Raw genomic sequence first — 19,391 nt, 5'->3', positions numbered from 1 at the left:
TATTTCACTTTTCATTCATAATTTAAGTGTTGTTTTTTTGTAATGTTTCTGTACTTTTGTGACATTTATTAGTTTTCATAATTAGTTTTATGTTTTTTTATGTAATTTGTTTTCAACTAATGACTTTTTGGTATTATTTATGAACTATTATAGTCCTTATTAATATTTTGAATTAGATTTTGTCGCCATATTTTCACTTTTCGTTTTAATTTAAGTTTAGGTTTTTGTCATTTTCACGTACTTTTGTGATATTTATTCGTTTTTGCAATTAGTTTTATTTATTTGTAATTTGCTTTCAACTAATGACTTGTGCTATTTAAGTATTATTTATGAACTATTATAGTACTTATAGCTAATATTAACTAACATTTTTTACATTAACTGAATATATGTTGATCACAGAAAATGTAAATTTATGTACTATATAAATGGCATTTAAAGGACATTTTAAAAAATGAATAGATATGTACTTAAAAAAAAGACGATTTTGTTTAGCCTTCCGCAAAATTCTGAACTATTTCAACCAGTCCAAACAACACTTACAGGCTTCTCTATTGTTTTGCAAACCTTTGTAAAATAGACTCTTTTCTCCAAGTCTTCAGTGTGCAGTAATGCAGCTATAGCGCTGCTCGGGGCGTGAAAAGAGGCTGAGGCAGAGCGAGCTGGAGAAGGAGAGAGGATGAACCCAGGCTTTGCCACAGGGAGATCTCAAAGCGTCAGCGCACAGGGGAGAAAGACGGGGCTCCCTGTAGCAGCCCTCAAACAGACAGGCCTAAAGCATTACATACTGCTGATCACACTCACTGAAGGAATCCAGCGATCCCGCCCTTTCTTTGTTCAGCACATCAAGACAACTTAGTGTTTCCAGCCATTTTCTTTGGTTGAAGTACTATATTTTGGTTTCCAGACACTGTATTAGTTAACAGATTTAGTGCTGCGTTTCAATTACTAGATACGTAAACAATTTTTGTGTTATTCTATTATATGAGTAAATACAGTCCAAAACTGTGCTAAATACCACGTGATAACTGGCTCAAAAAAGTGTCCATGAAACAAAATGGCCAGCCAGCCAAGCAACTGCCATTGAGGAAAATAAATGCGAACAGATAGCTGTACAAATAATGAAAATACATCCATGAGCAATTAATAAAAAGCAGCCATCAACATTAAACTGAGACCGAAAGGTCGGCGATGTTTTTCAGTGCTATTGTTTCAGTCATAGCCTGTGCCGTCGTGACAGAACGACTTCCTCTGTTGTCTGAGTTTGAGTCTCATAAAAGGAAGCTGTCATGACAACACCAAAGGCACCAACCTCGTCTTCCCATCCAGAGAGAGCGTCTGCTGGAGACGGGCCACCTCTCAACACGTCAGTCCTTTAGCGGAGCCCGTCTGCCCAGAGGGTAGAGTACAGAGGCTGGGGTCGATGTTTACCATACGCACCGCCGACTACACTGCTAATGAACCCACGGGACAGCCGAGACCTCTGAAATATAAAATAATGAGAATTAAGGAAATATTAATCAAACTCTGGCTTTTTCAGACTGCTTGTGTTTTAGTTAGCTGGTAAGGATGCAGAGTAGCTCTTCTGGCCTAGCCTGTGGAAATACTGTTTTTCCAGAGAACAAGACAGCAGCAAGACTGCTAGCTGGAGGACATGGGTTCACACACGCACACATATAAGCATTCACATAGGAACTTCCCCAGTCTAGTCCATAATTAAATACCCAGCACTGCACAAGTAGTCAGGCAGGCCATGGGCATCAATATAGACGACAAGAGGGGACGAAATCTGTATTACACAGCTCTTTATTCATGAGGACCGCCGTCTACTAGTGTCTGAACAGCTGTGCTCTCTTAAGAGGGATTCGCATAGCGATAAAATCAACCGGGTGTTGTTAATTTTCACTGGCTACTCACAGAATAGCATACTAGCATGCTACTCTCACTATTGATGCAGTACATAGTAGCATGTGTGACCCTGGACCACAAAGCCAGTCATAAAGGTCATTTTTTTAAAACTGAGATGTAGGGTACAAGGGACTAAAGGCACACCCTAAGGAAAAATGTGCGTTTCACTGCACCCAAAGTGTATGATTGCAGAAAAAAAAAAAAAATACGATTGTATTGAACATTTATGGAGGAACAATTTTTGTGTGAAAATAAATCATACAAGTCATTTATTTTGTTTAAAAATCATACAAATGTATGAGGTTACCCCACACACGGGGTAAAAGGCTCACCAGCATGGGGAAAAAGGCACACAGTATTGATGCAAATACTTTAGCTAAAATAATGTTTTTATTTTTTTTTAAGTTAATGTTCAAAATAATCACTTCAGCAAATTTTGTACTATTTTCTGCTTATTTTGATTAAAAGCATTCATATTTGTTCAATAAATATAGCCTACTATTAAAATATGTTAATATAAAACAGATTTTAAAATGCAGAAACAAAATCATTTTAAAATGTAAAGATTCTGAAAGCATTAAAGGAAATCCCATAATACTCTAAATACCATACTTTTACATATTCTTTCGTTATTTAAAAACTGCTGTTTTAATTATCTTAAACAAAACTAAAAATCATTAAGAAGACTTGAGACTTTGTCTCAAGATATATTAAAGGATTTTAGCGATTTTCAGTTGCTACTTAGCCTAAATCTACAACATTTTTAAAAACATCAAATATTAGATCAAGTAAGTACAGAATAGACTTTGTGCTGTTGCCCGTGATCGCGTCAAGGATCAGCTAAATTTGCATGTGTATCTTGAAAAGCGGATGTTTTGGAAAGTGCTACGCCACGATTTTCTGCCATCTAATAGTTTAGAGGAAAATAATATCACAGGTCTTTTGCCCTGGGGCGCCTTTAGCCCCGTTATAACATCTTCTCATAACATCATCTCATCGATGTATGGTTTGTTAGGATAGGACAATATTTCCCTGAGATGTATGTGTATATATATATATATATATATATATATTTTTTTTTTTTTTTTTTTTTTTTTTTTTTACTTTTATATATTTTGATTAAGTTTTGTTATATTTACGGTATGAAAATTGACAAAATATCTTCATGGAGCATGATCTTTACTTAATATCCTAATGACTGTTGGCGTAAAATAAAAATTTATCATTTTGACCCATACAATGTATTGCTGGCTATTGCTATAAATACACCCATGCCACTTATAACTGGTTTTGTGGTCCAGGGTCACATATATAAAGGTTTCTAGACGTCAAAATGTGGTAGATAATTGCGACAGGATCAACACTGGCCAAAATAAGCAGTATACAAAAGATTTTGCGGCACTGAGTACTGTATCGTATCTTTACCACCGGTTAATTTTAGTTTGTCAAAATATTCCTGCTTACTAAGGTCCTTCTCTATATGATTTAACAGCTTACACGTTTTTCCGTGGTTTAGACAGCAAAAATTATCAGAACAACTTATGCTAATGCTGTTGTTTACATCGGAGTATCTCAATATGGCCACGCATCCGGGTAACCGTAACTCTCTATAATGCTTGCAAAACATTATTTATACATTGTTCATTTTTGTTAGCTGGGAAACTTCATACAGTTGCTATAATGAGTAAGTGTTACAAATACATTTTTATCAGTAATAATAACTTCTTAAGAGAAATAGCGCAGATCAAATTGACGCTAGGCCTACCTTAAAAAGGCTAACACCTGTTCGCTAGCGTTTGCGTACAAACTTAAGTATCCTGAATTTACAACATTACAGCATATTACTTTCACTAAACCTATAAAAGGTAAAAAATTAAACATATGGCACAAATAACCAGCGCCGCGAAAACAATATCACGTGATCCGTTTTCATGGCGTGTAAACTTAAGTGATATTCGAAGGATTTTATTGACTCGTCTTTACTAAATCGCTGTTTGTGTGAATGGGATGGTATGAAACAGGACTAAAGACCTACATATTATACTGTTTTCACTTTGATATCCACAGACAAATCCCCTTCACTGAACACTTAGATTACTGTAATCATATTTGAACACACTTGACCACTTGCCATTTGAAAACATCAGTCATTTCCTCTTTCCATACCGGCGGGTTTCCAGTCTCGTCGTGTTGTTGGTGCTCCGGTCTCCCTTTGACATTCATGGGCTCCGGGTCTTATCTGAATGATTGAATGCCGGCGTTTGCCGAGCTAAATTGCGTCGTTTCAATCCGGGAGAGAGTTCCCTCCGGATTCAGCGCGGGTCCCGGTGGGCCAGCCTTCGAGAAGAACAGCATGTTGTACATCCACATAAAATGGAAAAAATATGAGAGGTACTCTCCTCTTTATGACACAGAAATTAATCTGTCACTGGAGCTGGATGTAAATCTAAGGCCTGCTTTGCAAAATACTGTTTTAACCCCCTTTACTCTGTATTTTATCTTTTATTGGCAATAAACATAAAACAGCACAAAGGGGTAATGTCCTCATCAATATTATCACAAAATGATAATAAATTTTAAGGCTTATAAACTTTAGAAGGAATTTTCGTCCTCGAGGGAAACTGAAGTACAATGCTTCTGAATGTAGATCCCTTATAAACTGCAAAAAATGTATTTAATTTCCATTTTCACAAACAATTACAAAGAAATGGTAAGTAACAATGAATTAAACATAACATTATGAAGTAGTAATTTTTGAAAAAAAAAAAAAAAAAAAAAACGTTTTTACAGTGTATAGTTGCCTTAAAAAAATTATAGGCTGTAATTATAAAAATCACACAACACCCACCCGTGCAACAACACCCATTCTTTTTACTTCTATTAATTAAAAAAGAAGAATATATATATATATATATATATTTTTTTTTTTTTTTTTTTTTTTTTTTTTTCAGAACTATACATTACAAAATTTCACAAATTGTATTATGGCAACAGTCACAATGTTGAAATTAAACTTTTTTAATATTTAAACAATTTTTATTAACAACAGCACAAATGCACTCATTTTTATTATTTTTATTATTATTATTAATCATTACTACTACATTTTTATCTAAAAGTTGAAACATTTGTATAAGTCATTCCATCAGATAAAATATAATTCAAGTAGTTTTATTATTATTATTATTATTATTATTATTATTATTTTTATTTAAAATTTGAAAAAAAAATGCATGTTATTCCATTAGATTTTAATTTTCACAAACAATTACAAAGAAATTGTAACTATGAATTAAACATGACATTATGAAGTATAAATCTTCACCAATTTTTTTTTTTACAGTGTATAGTTGTCTTAAAAAAATAGTCTAATATTACTGTAATTATAAAAATAAAACATTTCCTTGCAACATCTAAACACCTAAACTCACTTTTTTTACTTCTTTTATTAAAAAAATAATTAATATATTTTTTGTAATATTCTTTTATACTTGTGTAATTTCATTGTTTACAAAGCTATATATTAAAAAAAATGTATTATGGCAACAGTCATAATGCTAAAATAAAATTTTATTAAATATTTAAACAATTATTTTTAATTAAAAAATATATATATTATATTTAAAACGAGGTTTTGGCCACTTTACAAAAACAAATTCTATACATTTATCTCAACACATTTTAAATAAATAAATAAATAAATAAATAAGGTTACACTGCTGTATTTCAGTAATTATTTTTCCTCTGTGCATTGGCTGAAATTACATAATTTTGTATTTGTAGGAACCATCATCCATGCGTCCGGCTGGAGATCTCCATAAGAGGTGAGCGATATCTAGACCCTTTTTCATTTTAATTCGTATCTTCCTCAGAACGTTTCTTCCTCATTAGGTTTTTCTCTCTCTGAAGGAGCGAGGCCTGCTGGGGCCGTTAGAAATGCATTGTCAACTCTTGAGCGGATCTCACCCTCAGAGACCACAAACTAAACAGGGGAAAGATCTAGTGGAGGAACCTCTTCTCTGGTATGCTAATCAAGTTAGCTGGAGGTTAAATTAACATTTTTAATTAAAAAATTAGCACCAAACAAACACAGCAAAACACACTAATGATTAAAACATCTAAATAAGGCCTCGTCGCCGAAGAATGAGCAGGAGTAGGCAGTGCGAAAACCATTTTATTGCTCCCATAAAGCACGTCTAGAGAAGAAATTCACATCTAAATGACATTGAGTCGTTGGCCGATTATGTAGTGAAATGAATGGACTGGCTGAGGCGTGTCAATATGTTGTGGGTGATTATCATGGAAATGATTGGGTGGTAAAATACGACGCTCGATTCCCTCAAGTATCCAGTCGGGGAAAGTGTTTTGTAATTAAAGCCTTTATGTGGTGATATGTAATGCATGCATGTAAAGCGTATTTAAATTTGATCCCAGACAGAATCTCAAACAGCTGGAAAATACTCTCTAATGTGCAAGTTACTACTTTTTAATTTCTTTTAAAATTAAAGGGATAAAATATGTTAATTCCAGCGGAGATCAAATATTAAGTATTTGTTATTGAATAAAAAATAATCATTAAAAAGGCAGTTGCAAACATCAAAGTAATCCCACAGCAAGCCGTAGATGGTTTCTGGCTGTAAGCCACACTAATGGAGCCTGTGGCTCTATCGCTCTCTAGTGGAAATGCAGCAGAAATGCAACCCACAACTTAAAGCTCATTTACAACAACAGAAGCCCAGAAAAGTATTTGGCAGGGGGGTTACCAACTTTTGATGCCAGTGCATCCATATTTGGTAATTCCCTTGTGAAGGACTTTCTCCCTTAAATACAAAGGAATGCATTTATTATAGGAATCATTTATGCTGTGTGGGAAAATAAATAAATAAATAAATAAAATAACTGTGATAAATATTAAATGTTTAATGTAATAAATCAACAGAATGTTATAATGAAATAAAATTATTCTGAACTAATATTATTAATAAATAGCATTTATTTGTATGACATTTTTTTTACATCTATATAAATAAAATATTATAAATAATATAAATAAACATATATATATATATATATATATATATATATTATAATTATATTTTAAATTAAATGGGCACGAACATATTTCAAGCAAAACAGGAAGACATTTTAAATGATAAAGCAATAGATATGAATTAATGTTTGTTTATATGGTTTAAGACCAATTTATAGTGTGTGGGATAATATACATTCTTTAATGTTTACAGCACTAAAGCCAAAATAAATGATTAATCAATTATTTTAAATTAATTTTTAATGAAATAATATATTAATAATTGAATGAAATTATTTTTAATTAAATAATTATTAAAATGATTAATAAATACTATTTATTTGTGTAGAGTTTTTCACAATAAATTTTGGTCCAACATTTTTTTTTTTACTTTTATCATTATTATTATTATTATTATTACTTTTTTTATCTAAAATCAGAAAAAAATTGTGAATGTCATTCCATTAAATAAAATATAATCCAAGTTGTTGTTTTTATTATTATGAATAATAATTCACAATTTTTTCAACTTTTAGATAAAAATGTATTATTATTATTATTATTACCATCATCAGCATTGTTTTTATCTAAAATTGGAAAAAATTGTGAATGTCATTCCATTAGATAAAATATAATCCAAGTAGTTTATCATTATTATTATTATTATTATTATTATTAACAATAATAATAATAATAATACATTTTTAACTAAAAGTCGAACAATTTGTGAATGTCATTTATTATTATTATTATTATTATTATTATTAATTCACAAATGTTTAACTTTTAGATACAAATATATTAGTAGTAGTAGTAATATTTTATCTAAAATTTGAAAAAATTGTAAATGTCATTCCATTAGCTAAAATATAATCCAAGTAGTTTTTAAATTATTGTTATTACTACATTTTTGTCTAAAACTTGAAAAATGTGTGAATTAATAATAATAATAATAATAATAAACTGTATCTAAACATTGAAAAATTTGTGAATGTCATTCCATTAGATAAAGATAATCCAAGTTGTTTTATTATTATTATTATTATTATTATTATTATTAATTTTCAACTTTTAGATAAAAATGTAGTAATAATAAGAGTGAATGTCATTCCATTATATATAATCCAATTTGTTCATTATTATTATTATTATTATTATTATTATAAATTTTTTAATCTAAATAAAAAAATGTGAATGTCATTCCATTAATTAAATATAATCCAAATAGTTTTTTAAATTATTATTATTACTAGAACGTTTTTTATCTAAAATATTAAAAAAAAGTTGTGAATGTCTTTCCATAAGAATAAATGATAGAGATAGATAAAATATAAGTCATATTTTTATTAGCATTAACTTATTTTTTTACATTATATTTTTATATTTATATTACTATATATATATATATATATATATATTTTTTTTTTTTTTTTTTTTTTTTTTACATTTTAAATCAAGCAAGATATATTAATAAATGTTAAATGTGGTGACCAAATAATTTTTGAGAGGTCTTTGTATCTAAATATCATTTCAATACAAAAAAGACCAATACAGGGTTAGGAAGTTGAAAGAAAGAAAGAAAGAAAGAAAGAAAGAAAGAAAGAAAGAAAGAAAGAAAGAAAAAGAAAATGCATAGCTGAACGGTTTTATTTTGTTTTATTTCTCAGTATAGAAAAAAGGGGTAAACGTACAAGTGTATATTTTCTGTGTGCAAGAACTTCAAAAATGCAGCAGTATCATTGCTGATTCTCTATATTTGACTGAGACTGTGTCTCTAAAGGGCTCTTAGGCTTTTCCTTCTTGGAAATCGCATGGTTATTTCCAGTCTAAGCGAGTGCATGTTTACTGGAAGCTTGTCTCTAAAGCTGCAGTAGGGACTATATTCAAGGCCAGGCCCAGAAGATCCATGTCTGGACCTGGAGAGCTCAAGTCCTTCTCGTAGTGCTTCCCAAACTCTATCAGGACGGTCGACTTAATCGTCTCCACCGCACAGACTCAACAGAGCCCTCTGGTAGTCTCCCTTTGTGTGCTCCTGCGAAAATTAAACACAGAGATACATATTTAAAAGCTCCTCAATATCCGATCCCACAGTTTTTCACATTAGCATAGAATAATAATACAGGAACGTACAGCAACGGTCTGGTACAGAGACTTCCCGTGATGAGCCTTGAACTCTTGTCTGATCTTCTTGAGGTCCACCTCGCACCGGGACACCATGATCCGGGTCAGCACCTTTTCCTTCGCTCCTTTGCTCTGAAAGACACAAATACGCAGCGTTAAAAGACAAGCGCAACCGCCTGATGCAATTCCACTGCAAGACATCTAAAACGTCGGCACATACATCACAAATACTTTCTCCCGAGCCCATGAAAGAGTAAAAAGTGTTAGTAGATGAAACGTCTTTTTACCTTCATGGCGTCTTGCAGTCTGTTGGCGAAATACAGCTGTTTGTTTTCAAAGCACTGAACTGAGGAAGAAAAGACGTGGAGATTAGATTCAGCCGCTGAGCTAATAGTAGCTTTCACACTCCTAAAAACATTGGATTTGATGGTTAAAATGAACGTTAAAGCAGTTTCCAAAGAGTTTTTAGTCCCACCTGACTAGCATTGGCAAGTAGCTAATCATACTTTCATTGTGTTTCAATGCTTTGCATGATGGATAGGTGTATAAAATCCTTTCTGTTTCCACAGATGTGCATCAACACTGAAAGAAAAGCTGAGTTTTGTGGGATCTTCAGGGAAAAGTCTCACCCAAGGTAAGGAAGGACTTCTCCAGATCTCCTTTCACCTCTTTGCGGATGCTCTCCTGCATGTCATAAGGGCTGTAGCTCTTGTATCTTTCGAACACTATAAAGAAATCACGAAATCGTGTTAATTATACGTGTGCTGTTGGGATGGAAGGAAGGGTTAAAATGCGCACAAACCTTTCTGGAGGTGAGGAACGCTTCTCTCGGACATGATGGAGATCCAGCACTTCACGTCAGTGCCTTTTCGCTTGACGCCAGCCTCATAGAGGGCCTGCACAGAAGATTTATTATAGACATTTTGTAAATAAATAGTATATAAATTAATAAATTCTATCAATTTCTTTACAATTTATTATATAGGAAAAAAAAATATATAAATAATTACTCACATTTACTTTAAATATAAAAAATAGTGTATGAATAATTTAGCAAATATTCATGTTTTTTAAAGTTTAATATTTGTAAAAAAATATAGATTGTACAACATTTCTATAGTACGTATCAATAAATGTATATAAATATTTATATTTTAAGTTTAATATTTACTTATAAATAAATAGTCTATAAATAATATGTAATTTTTCAGAAATATATAATATATTGCATATAACCACATGTATGTAAATATTTTAGTTTTTTAAACGTTGAATATTTAAATGTTAATAGTATATAGACAATATATAATTTCATTAAATATACAATTTCTGTACATGAACGTACATAAATCTTTATTTTTTAAAAACTAAAGTTTATTATTTATTGAAAATGCAAATAAATAGATATAAATAGACATGAATATATAATTTATATATATGGCGTTTAATTAAATGTCAGTATTTTCGATTTTGTGAAGTTGAATTTAAATGAAGTTATTGTAAATAGTATAGAAATTCTATATATTATACATGAATGTATACATTTTTATTTTTTTTAAATAAAGTTTAATATTTACTTTAAAAAAATGCAAATAAAGTGTATATATATTTTTTATCAGTAATTCATATATTGAATATAAATGATTTGTGTACATATATTTTTTTAAGTTGAATTTTTACCTAAAGTAAAAGTACATAAATAGTATAAAAAATAATATAGAATGATAAATAATATACAATAAATATATCATTTTTATATATTATACATTAATAAAAAAATATTTTTGAAAAACTAAAGTTTAATAATTACTTAAAAATGCAAATAAATAGTATACATAATTATTATTAATTACATCATTTATTATCAGTATTAAACAAGTATTTATGTAAAACATATATATATATATATATAAAAATTATATATATATATAAATTATGTTATTTATGTATATATATATATATTTCAAATAAATAGTATAAATAATACATTTTTTTAAAATCAATAATCATTTACATATTGCATATAAATGAATGTGTATAAATATTTTTCTTTAAAAATTAAATGTTTAACTGAGGTAAATGTAAATAAATAATATGTAAATAATATATATAATTTTCATAAATATATACTTTCCATATACTACAAATGAATGTATAGAAATATTATTTCTTTAAAAACTAAAGTTTAATAAATATATATATATATATATATATATAATATGTAAATATATAATTTATAAATAATGCACATAAATGTATATAAATATTTTAGTTTTAAAAAAAGTTTACTTAAGTAAATAGAATTTTATTTTGTTTTTTTACAATTTTAATATTTTAAAATGTAAATAAGTATAAATTACATTTAGAATTTTTATGTAATGTATTATATAGAAATTAATGAATATATACAGTAATTTACTAAAGTTTAATATTTTGAACTTTTTTTTTTTTAACTGTTGCTCTAATAAATGTTTCATTTCTAAATGTTCCATTCAAATATTTATTTATTAACGTTTCAATAAAATGCTGAGAGATAAACCACAAGAACTTACTCTGGCATCTTCATCGATTTTCTGGTAGTCAACGACAGAGCTGGGCTCGGCTCTCTTGGCCTGATGTGAAACGTGGCCGTGTGTCCATCATGAGGTGAGAAGTGACAAACAATACGTTAAACACAAATCAGCAGGATGTTCATTCAAAACACGTACTAGTTAAAGCACACACCTCAACCAGAGCCAGCAGGAGTTTAGCGAAGTCTCCTGAAGTATCTCCAGCCACATCCTTCTCCAGGTCCTTCTTGAACACTGCGATGAGACACATAGGTTTACATCACATCCTAATGCCCCTAATAAGTGCACTTAAAAACTCCCATACTCACATTCCTTGTAGACTTTCTTAATCTCCAAGAGCTCAGCGTTGCTTCGAGAGCAAACGATTTCAATCAGAGACTCTTCATCTGTTCCCAGACCCTGCAAACACACTGACAATTTAGATTTCACTCCTATTTTATCTGTGCAATAAAACATGTCTTCGGTGTTTAATTTACCTTGATGGAGGCTTTGATTTCAGAGGCGTCATACTGGGCGGTGCTCTTCATGAGGCCCAGGATGACTGTTTCCAGAGAGCCAGACAGCGCCGCCTTCAGGGCTGAGATCATATCCTGAAAGTGAGATGAATGAGTATTATTACAAAAAATAGACAAGGAAACATCAATACAGAAGGACGTAATATATGCACTGACCTTCTTGGCTCTTCTTTCATACGCAAACGCGATTTCTCTCCGTTGATTATATGTACGTTTGGTCAGGACATCAATTATGGTTTGCTCATCCACCCCTAAAACAAATAATGTCATATTTATTTAGCATTATTTGTTGTTTAATCAAAATGTCACTTTTTATGACATGAAAATATCATTCACTAAACATGATACGTAACATGAATTAAGCACATACCTTTTTTTTTTTTTTTTATATCCACTGGTCCAAAAGTTAATTCTAATTAATTATACATTTTTTTTTAATAATAGTATTTTTGATAGATTTCTTTTTATATACACATTTAAATATTTTTTACATAGTATTGTAGTAATTTTGAATATTATATATATATATATATATATATATATATATATATACATATATATTTTAATGATCTTTTGGTCCAGAATATTTGTATATATTCTATTAATATTATGATTGATTTCTTATTGTTGTGTATACATTTATATAATATTTTTAACATGTTTTTTTTTTTTTTTAGTAGTTTTGGATCTAATATATGTATGTGTAATTTTATATAAATATATAAATAAATATATACATAAAAAATGTTTAAATTTTTTTATTATCGTTTGGTCCAAATTATTTTTATATATTTTAAGGTTTTTATTGTAATTAGTATTTTTTATTGATTTATTTGTATATATAATCATTCACTCCTATATTCTCCTATATTTTTAAAACTTATATGAATATATATATATATATATATATATATACACACACACACACATACATACATATGTGTATATATATCTCTCTTTTAAAAAAAAAATATTTATATATAATGTTAATAATAATATTTTGTATGTATTTTCTCTATTAAAAAATATATATATATCTAAATATATCTATATATATATATATATATATATATAAATTAAAAAAATATATAGGAGAATATAGGAGTGAGGATTGAATATAGGAGTATTTTTATAATTATATTTACAATTTATCATTATAATATCTATCTAAAACGTTTACATATATTTTTTTATTTTTGTATACATTTATATAAAATAGTTCACGTGTTTTATTTAACACAATTTTTAATATAGTTTGCCCTCATAATGTCAAAAAATGCTAATGTAAAATTATTATTATTATTTTACATTTCACAATAATTGTACATATTTCTGACAATATAATGTAAAAAAAATTACATACACACACACACACATATATATATATATATATATATATATACATATACACACATATACACATACATATATATACATATATACATATATATATACATACACATATATATCTATATATATATATATATATATATATATATATATATATATATATATATATATATATATATATACACACACACATATATACATGCATATATATATATATATATACACATATATATATATAATTTACTAAGGTCATAAGGTTGTTTTATTTTATCATTAGAACTGTTAGAAAAATCATAAATGCTTAGAAAGTCTATTATTATTGGATAGTTTTGTACAGTTTGCTAAGTTGAAAGTGGTTGAATCATCCAAAAGCATTATTTATGCATGTAGTATTTTCCTTAAGCACGTTACAATTGAGTGTTGAGTCATGGAGGGGGAGGAAATCTGCTTGCTGCAATTAGGCGTTGGCTTGAAAATGTTCCACATGCGGTTCAGTCTCTTCCAGACAGGATGATGACTCAGTTCTACCACTGCTGCCCGTTCTGGACCATTTTGACTTTATTACAGGGATAGCACACAAAGACGAGGGCCAAAAGCCACAACCAAGCATTGTTTGTTTAATGACCCATAATCATCATCAGATTACAGGCCTAAACAAGATGCCACAAATACATCTGGCTGCTCACATCATGACGTTCCAGCACTTCTGCTCTCTTACCTTTAGTTTTGATAGCTGTCTCAATTCTGGCAGCATCCTTATCTGGATCAAAATTGGGATCTGCCACCACAGTGGGGTATGTGGGCTCCCCCTGTAGAGAGGAACAATGGGATAAGTCCATAAACAAATGGATTATATGTATTCATTATTTTATATTTTATATATGCACATTATTTATTTTTATTTAAATGCATATATTATTAATTTACATATAGTTTTTATTGATTTCGTTCATAAACATTTATGTAATTTAGTTTTTAGTTTTAGTTTGAATATATGTATCGATTTTCAGAAATAATAGATCATTTAGATAAATATTGAAAGATTAACATTACGTATTAATTTATTTTATACAATGTTTTTTCAAAATATTAGTTTTTATTGATTTATAAACATTTATGTAATTTTTTGTTTCGATTTATTTTGTTTTATTTATTGATTTTTATAAATAATAGATTATATCATTTATATAAATATTGACAGAATAACACTGTTTATTTATTTATTTACAAAATATTTGTTTTTTCTCAAAATATTAGTTTTTATTGACAATCGTTTATGTCATTTTTTTTTTGTGTTTTTTATTTATCGATTTTTATAAATAATAGGTTATACTATTTACATAAATATTGACAGAATAACACTGCGTATGTTATTTATTTATTTTTATTTTATTTATTAAATATTTATCTGTTGTTTTGTCAAAAAAAACAGTTTTTATCAATTTATAAATGTTGATGTAATTTTTTTTTTTATAAAATATTTATCTGTTTTTTTATACTAGTTTTTATTGATTTCTTTTATAAACATTGATGGAATTGATGGAATATTGTGTTTTGATTTATATAGTTTTATTTTATTCATTAAATATTTATCTTTTTTTTTCAAAATATTTGTTTTTATTGATTTCTTTTATAAATATTTACATAGTTTTTATTGTGTTTTGATGCATTTCATTTTATTTATCGATATCGATAAAATATTATATCATTTATATTAATATTGACAGAATAACTGTTTATTTATTTAATAAAATATTTTTTAAATATTAGTTTTCCTTTTATAAAAAAAAATAACATTTTTATTTTGTTATTTAATAACTACAAATTTATAGTATATATTTATAACATATATAAAATTTACATTTTTTGTAAACATACAAATATTGACAGAATAACACTAAGGTTTTATTTTATTTTATTTAGTGATTTTATAAATAATAGATTATATCATTTATATAAATATTGACAGAACAAGAAGTTTTTTATTTATTTATAATTTTTATTTATAAAATATTTTATTTTATTTATAAAATATCTGTTTTTTAAATAACATTTTGTACTGATTTACTTCATAAACATTTATGTAATTTTTATTGTTTCTTTTACTTAATAAATATAAATATATAATATAGGTTTCTAAAAAAATATTACATATATATCTTATATATTTACATTTTTTGTAAATATAAAAATATTAACAGAAAAACACTGCTTTGTTTTATTTTCCCTGACGTTGTATTATGTGTGTTTTTCAATTCAGTTGTATTATGCATATCTTCAATAGCTAAACATTTGGTATGAAAACTTACTCCACCCAGTTGCAAAGTGAGCTGCCCTAAGTACTCCTGGATCATTGCCATCCTGAACGTCCTGTGGAGAACAACCACACCTATTGATTTTCATGATATTTTGCTTTATGTGTCTGATATCTATCATGCTGCAAATTGAATGACCATCTGATTTACATCGGTTTTCTGCAACGTAAAGTGCACCGATAGCACTCTCAGTCTTCAAAGGAGACTAAGTGTAGCGTCACATGCTGCACTGAGTTATGTAATGCAGAACACAACTCAATTGCCCCATCTTGAGTTTAGAAAAACTTAGTCACCTCATCCTTCCAGAATGACTCATAAAACAGCTTTTCTAACATTAAAACAACTTATTTTGTCATTTCTGGTCAGTTTAGGTGTACTTTACTGTTCACCTCTCATTAAATCATTAACTTTCAATACTATAACCAATGCAAAAATACCCAAATGCTTGTAAATCGTGCTAGTCTTTCATCTACAAAGCTGAACTTTGCAAAAATTCAAGACGTCACACATGATGTGCTGCAGTTGCTAGGTAATTAGATCAAAACAAGACCAGTAAACAGTCATTTTAAACCCAGCATTTGGTAAAACCAAGGCAAACAGGCACACCCATGAGAGAGCTTGCTGGGAAAATTCCATACAGCATGTGAGACCGAACCATGTATGTCTCAGTCAAGTTTTACAACCTTAGGGTTAATGTTTTAAAGACCTTAACAAGAGCATTTCTTATGAAATCTGTTGATTTGCATGCAGAACTGCTAATGTTAAAGCAATAGAGTTTAGCTTAATGCTGTATGTTGTATTTCGTATCATACAAAGTTTAAAGAGAACCTTGATTTGCTTTATAATTGATTGATTTTTAAAAAAGCAAATTAAAAACAGCTGAAGGAAAAGGATTTGATCTTACCTTTGGTGATCAGCAGGTCTCAGATGCTTTGCAGAACAATCCCAGCTATGGAGAGTGTGAAGGGTGTGGTGGTTAAATAGCAGAGGCCGTCCTTATTGAGCTGGAGGTCCCGTCCCGAAGGTGGGCTCCACCCCGCCAGGACACGCCCACTCGCTCTGCCCACATCTTAGCAGTTTGGAGGGGCTGAGCTTCAGTATTCAGTATTTTTAAACCACTGAGGAAGGAAGTAGGAGACTGCAGCTATGGTTTCAGATGGGGAAACTAAGTATGTGCCAGTGCCATTTTTAAGTGGTGACTTCAGACTAAGCTTAGAGTCTTTAAGGGATCGATCACTCATGATCACAAGAGCGAACATTCTGTTGTCATTTACTAACCGTCATGTGACGAGTTGCTTTTTCTTCAGTGGAACCAGTGTTGTTATGGCTAAAACTAAAATAAATGCATTTATATAAAACATGTTTACAAGTAGTTTTGATTATTTGGTTTTAATATATATGGAGTATTATTGTAATTATTGATTTAACTATTTATTTCTTTTTCTTTTTTTTCCCCCAGTAATTGAAATTAAATATAAATATTTGATGCATAAATTTAACTTTAAAAAACAAACAAACAAAAAAATCCATTTGCAACTAACTGATATGTTTTAAATTGAAGTACAAAAAAAAAATACTGACCCTAAAAAATAAATGAATAAATAAATAAATAAACTAAATATTAATGTTAAAAACGAACCAAAAAAAACTCGATTACTAAAATGTCATCTAAAAAAATCAAATGAAAACTAAAAATAAAATAAAAAATATTAAAATAGAAATAAAGAAATAAAAATAAATTGACTAAATATATAAAAAAAAAATGAATGGACTAAGAAAAACAAAATGACTAAAATTATGTAATTTACTAAAATGATATATATAAATTATATTATAAATGAAATTTTATATATATATATATATATATATATATATAGATATATATAGATAGATAGATAGATAGATAGATAGATGTAATACACACATATATTTATATTTTTCATTAATGTTTTTGTTTGTGACATATATATATATATATATATATATATATATATATATATAGATATATTACACATATACATATATATATATATATATATATATATATATATATATATATTACAAGTCCAAATAAATTAACTAAATATAAATGTTACAAACTGACTGAAAAAAAAAATTCTAAATATAATAATATTTAAAATGGAAAAAAAAAAAAAAAAAAATCTAAAACTGAAATCAAAATAAGCTGGCTAAATAGAGATATTTTAAAAATTAACGGACTAAAAACAAAATGACTAAAATTTCAACAAAAATTAAAAACTGAAAATGTAAAAATAAATTCTGAATCAAAATAGACCTAAAAAAAAACTGGGTGAAATCATACATTTCTGTGCTTTCTGTGCATTTTAAAAAAGTTGTGTTTTATTGTCCATTCAATTAAAGTAAGTGGAGTAAAAATTAAAATAATTAAACATTAATTAAAAAAAAAAAGTCACTTATTACACACGTTCAACTAATTAGTTTTAAATTAATATTTTATACAATGTACTTACTGTGTACATGTATGTTTTATACGGTATTTATTATATACCAAATCTGACTCTAACCTTAACTGTATCCCACTTCAATTGCAGTAAAAGTGTTTTGCAGTTCAACACGAAGACACCCAATATGTGGGACCAAAATGATTATTAAAAAATAACAAATCAATATTATTATTAACATGAAGTGATTACATGCTTACAGATATACAGACAGTATACAGTCTATAAGGTGTACAAAAATACCAAAACACCCTTTGTGACCCAAGGGCTGAATGACGTGTCAACGCAGGCCATGACCTGTCCATAGTGCTAATGCATAAACTGAGCAAAGGTCTTTCTCTTTTGGGGTTTGCATCACTTCATTACACTCAAGGCAAGAGCACATGAATTTATGATTCACGCTCTACTAAACAATTGCGCAGATGATATGATTATTTTAAACACACCTGCCAGCAAGGTGAAAGCAAATTATTATTACACCATAGAATCACTTAGTTTAATGATCACAACTGAAACTTGAAGTGCAATGGGGCATAACGTTACAAATAATCACAAATGTACAAATTGTTGTTCAACAACATGAACGAAGGTCTTACAGGTCTGGAACGACATGAGGGTGAGTAATTAATGACAGAATTTTCATTTTTGGGTGAACTATCCCTTTAAAAGTCATTATTAACTACTTCAGTTTTAGGTTAATACATCTTTAAAACTGCTGTGGCAGCTTTTGTAACATTCCTTGGCATTTTCGTCAACTGAAAAGTGAACTGTGATACATTCCTCCTCTTCAATTGCGCAATGGTTTTACTCAATATCAGCTGAAAGGCACACTTTGAAAATCCAATGGGGAATGTCTATCCACCAGTCTAGACAGCTTTGGCTGTACTGTTTCCAACATTACCTTCTATAAGGATGGACTAATTCTAGGCTTGCATTATATTTAGTATGCAAAATAGAGTATATTGGAGGGCGGGTCTTACTGTTGAGACACACCCACATCTTTCCAATTAGAAGACCTGCGTATGTGTAAGAAAAATATCCATATTTAAAACTTTACAAAACGTAATTTCGAGCTTCCGCTAACTATCGTATACACATTT

At 28.6% G+C, this 19,391-nt stretch overlaps 1 protein-coding gene across 1 annotated transcript; it reads right to left on the bottom strand.

The window, feature by feature from the left end:
* Window positions 1-8,574: 8,574 nt before the first annotated feature.
* anxa2a (annexin A2a) lies at window positions 8,575-16,847 on the bottom strand. The gene is made up of 13 exons (XM_051100276.1): window positions 16,713-16,847; window positions 15,803-15,863; window positions 14,212-14,302; window positions 12,300-12,394; window positions 12,105-12,218; window positions 11,937-12,027; window positions 11,783-11,862; window positions 11,611-11,670; window positions 9,861-9,954; window positions 9,688-9,783; window positions 9,346-9,404; window positions 9,068-9,190; window positions 8,575-8,969 (listed from the first exon to the last, which is right to left on the bottom strand). Exons 2-13 carry the CDS (start codon window positions 15,851-15,853, stop codon window positions 8,910-8,912), a joined length of 1,014 nt encoding a protein of 337 aa, XP_050956233.1. The 5' UTR covers window positions 15,854-15,863; window positions 16,713-16,847; the 3' UTR covers window positions 8,575-8,909.
* Window positions 16,848-19,391: the final 2,544 nt, after the last annotated feature.

Source organism: Labeo rohita, chromosome 25 (genome assembly GCF_022985175.1).
Source record: "Labeo rohita strain BAU-BD-2019 chromosome 25, IGBB_LRoh.1.0, whole genome shotgun sequence".
NCBI classification, from domain to species: Eukaryota; Metazoa; Chordata; class Actinopteri; order Cypriniformes; family Cyprinidae; genus Labeo; species Labeo rohita.
The sequence above is the reverse complement of the archived record's forward strand: the minus strand, read 5'-3'. Positions and strand labels throughout refer to the sequence as shown.

Excerpts from the sequence above, each read along its gene's own strand:
- anxa2a (XM_051100276.1), bottom strand. The coding sequence starts at position 15,853 with ATGGCAATGATCCAGGAGTACTTAGGGCAGCTCACTTTGCAACTGGGT. Across the intron at positions 12,395-14,211 it reads GACAGCTATCAAAACTAAAG|GGGTGGATGAGCAAACCATA; the intron begins GTAAGAGAGCAG and ends TATTTGTTTTAG. Across the intron at positions 11,863-11,936 it reads TAAGAAAGTCTACAAGGAAT|TGTTCAAGAAGGACCTGGAG; the intron begins GTGAGTATGGGA and ends GTCTCATCGCAG.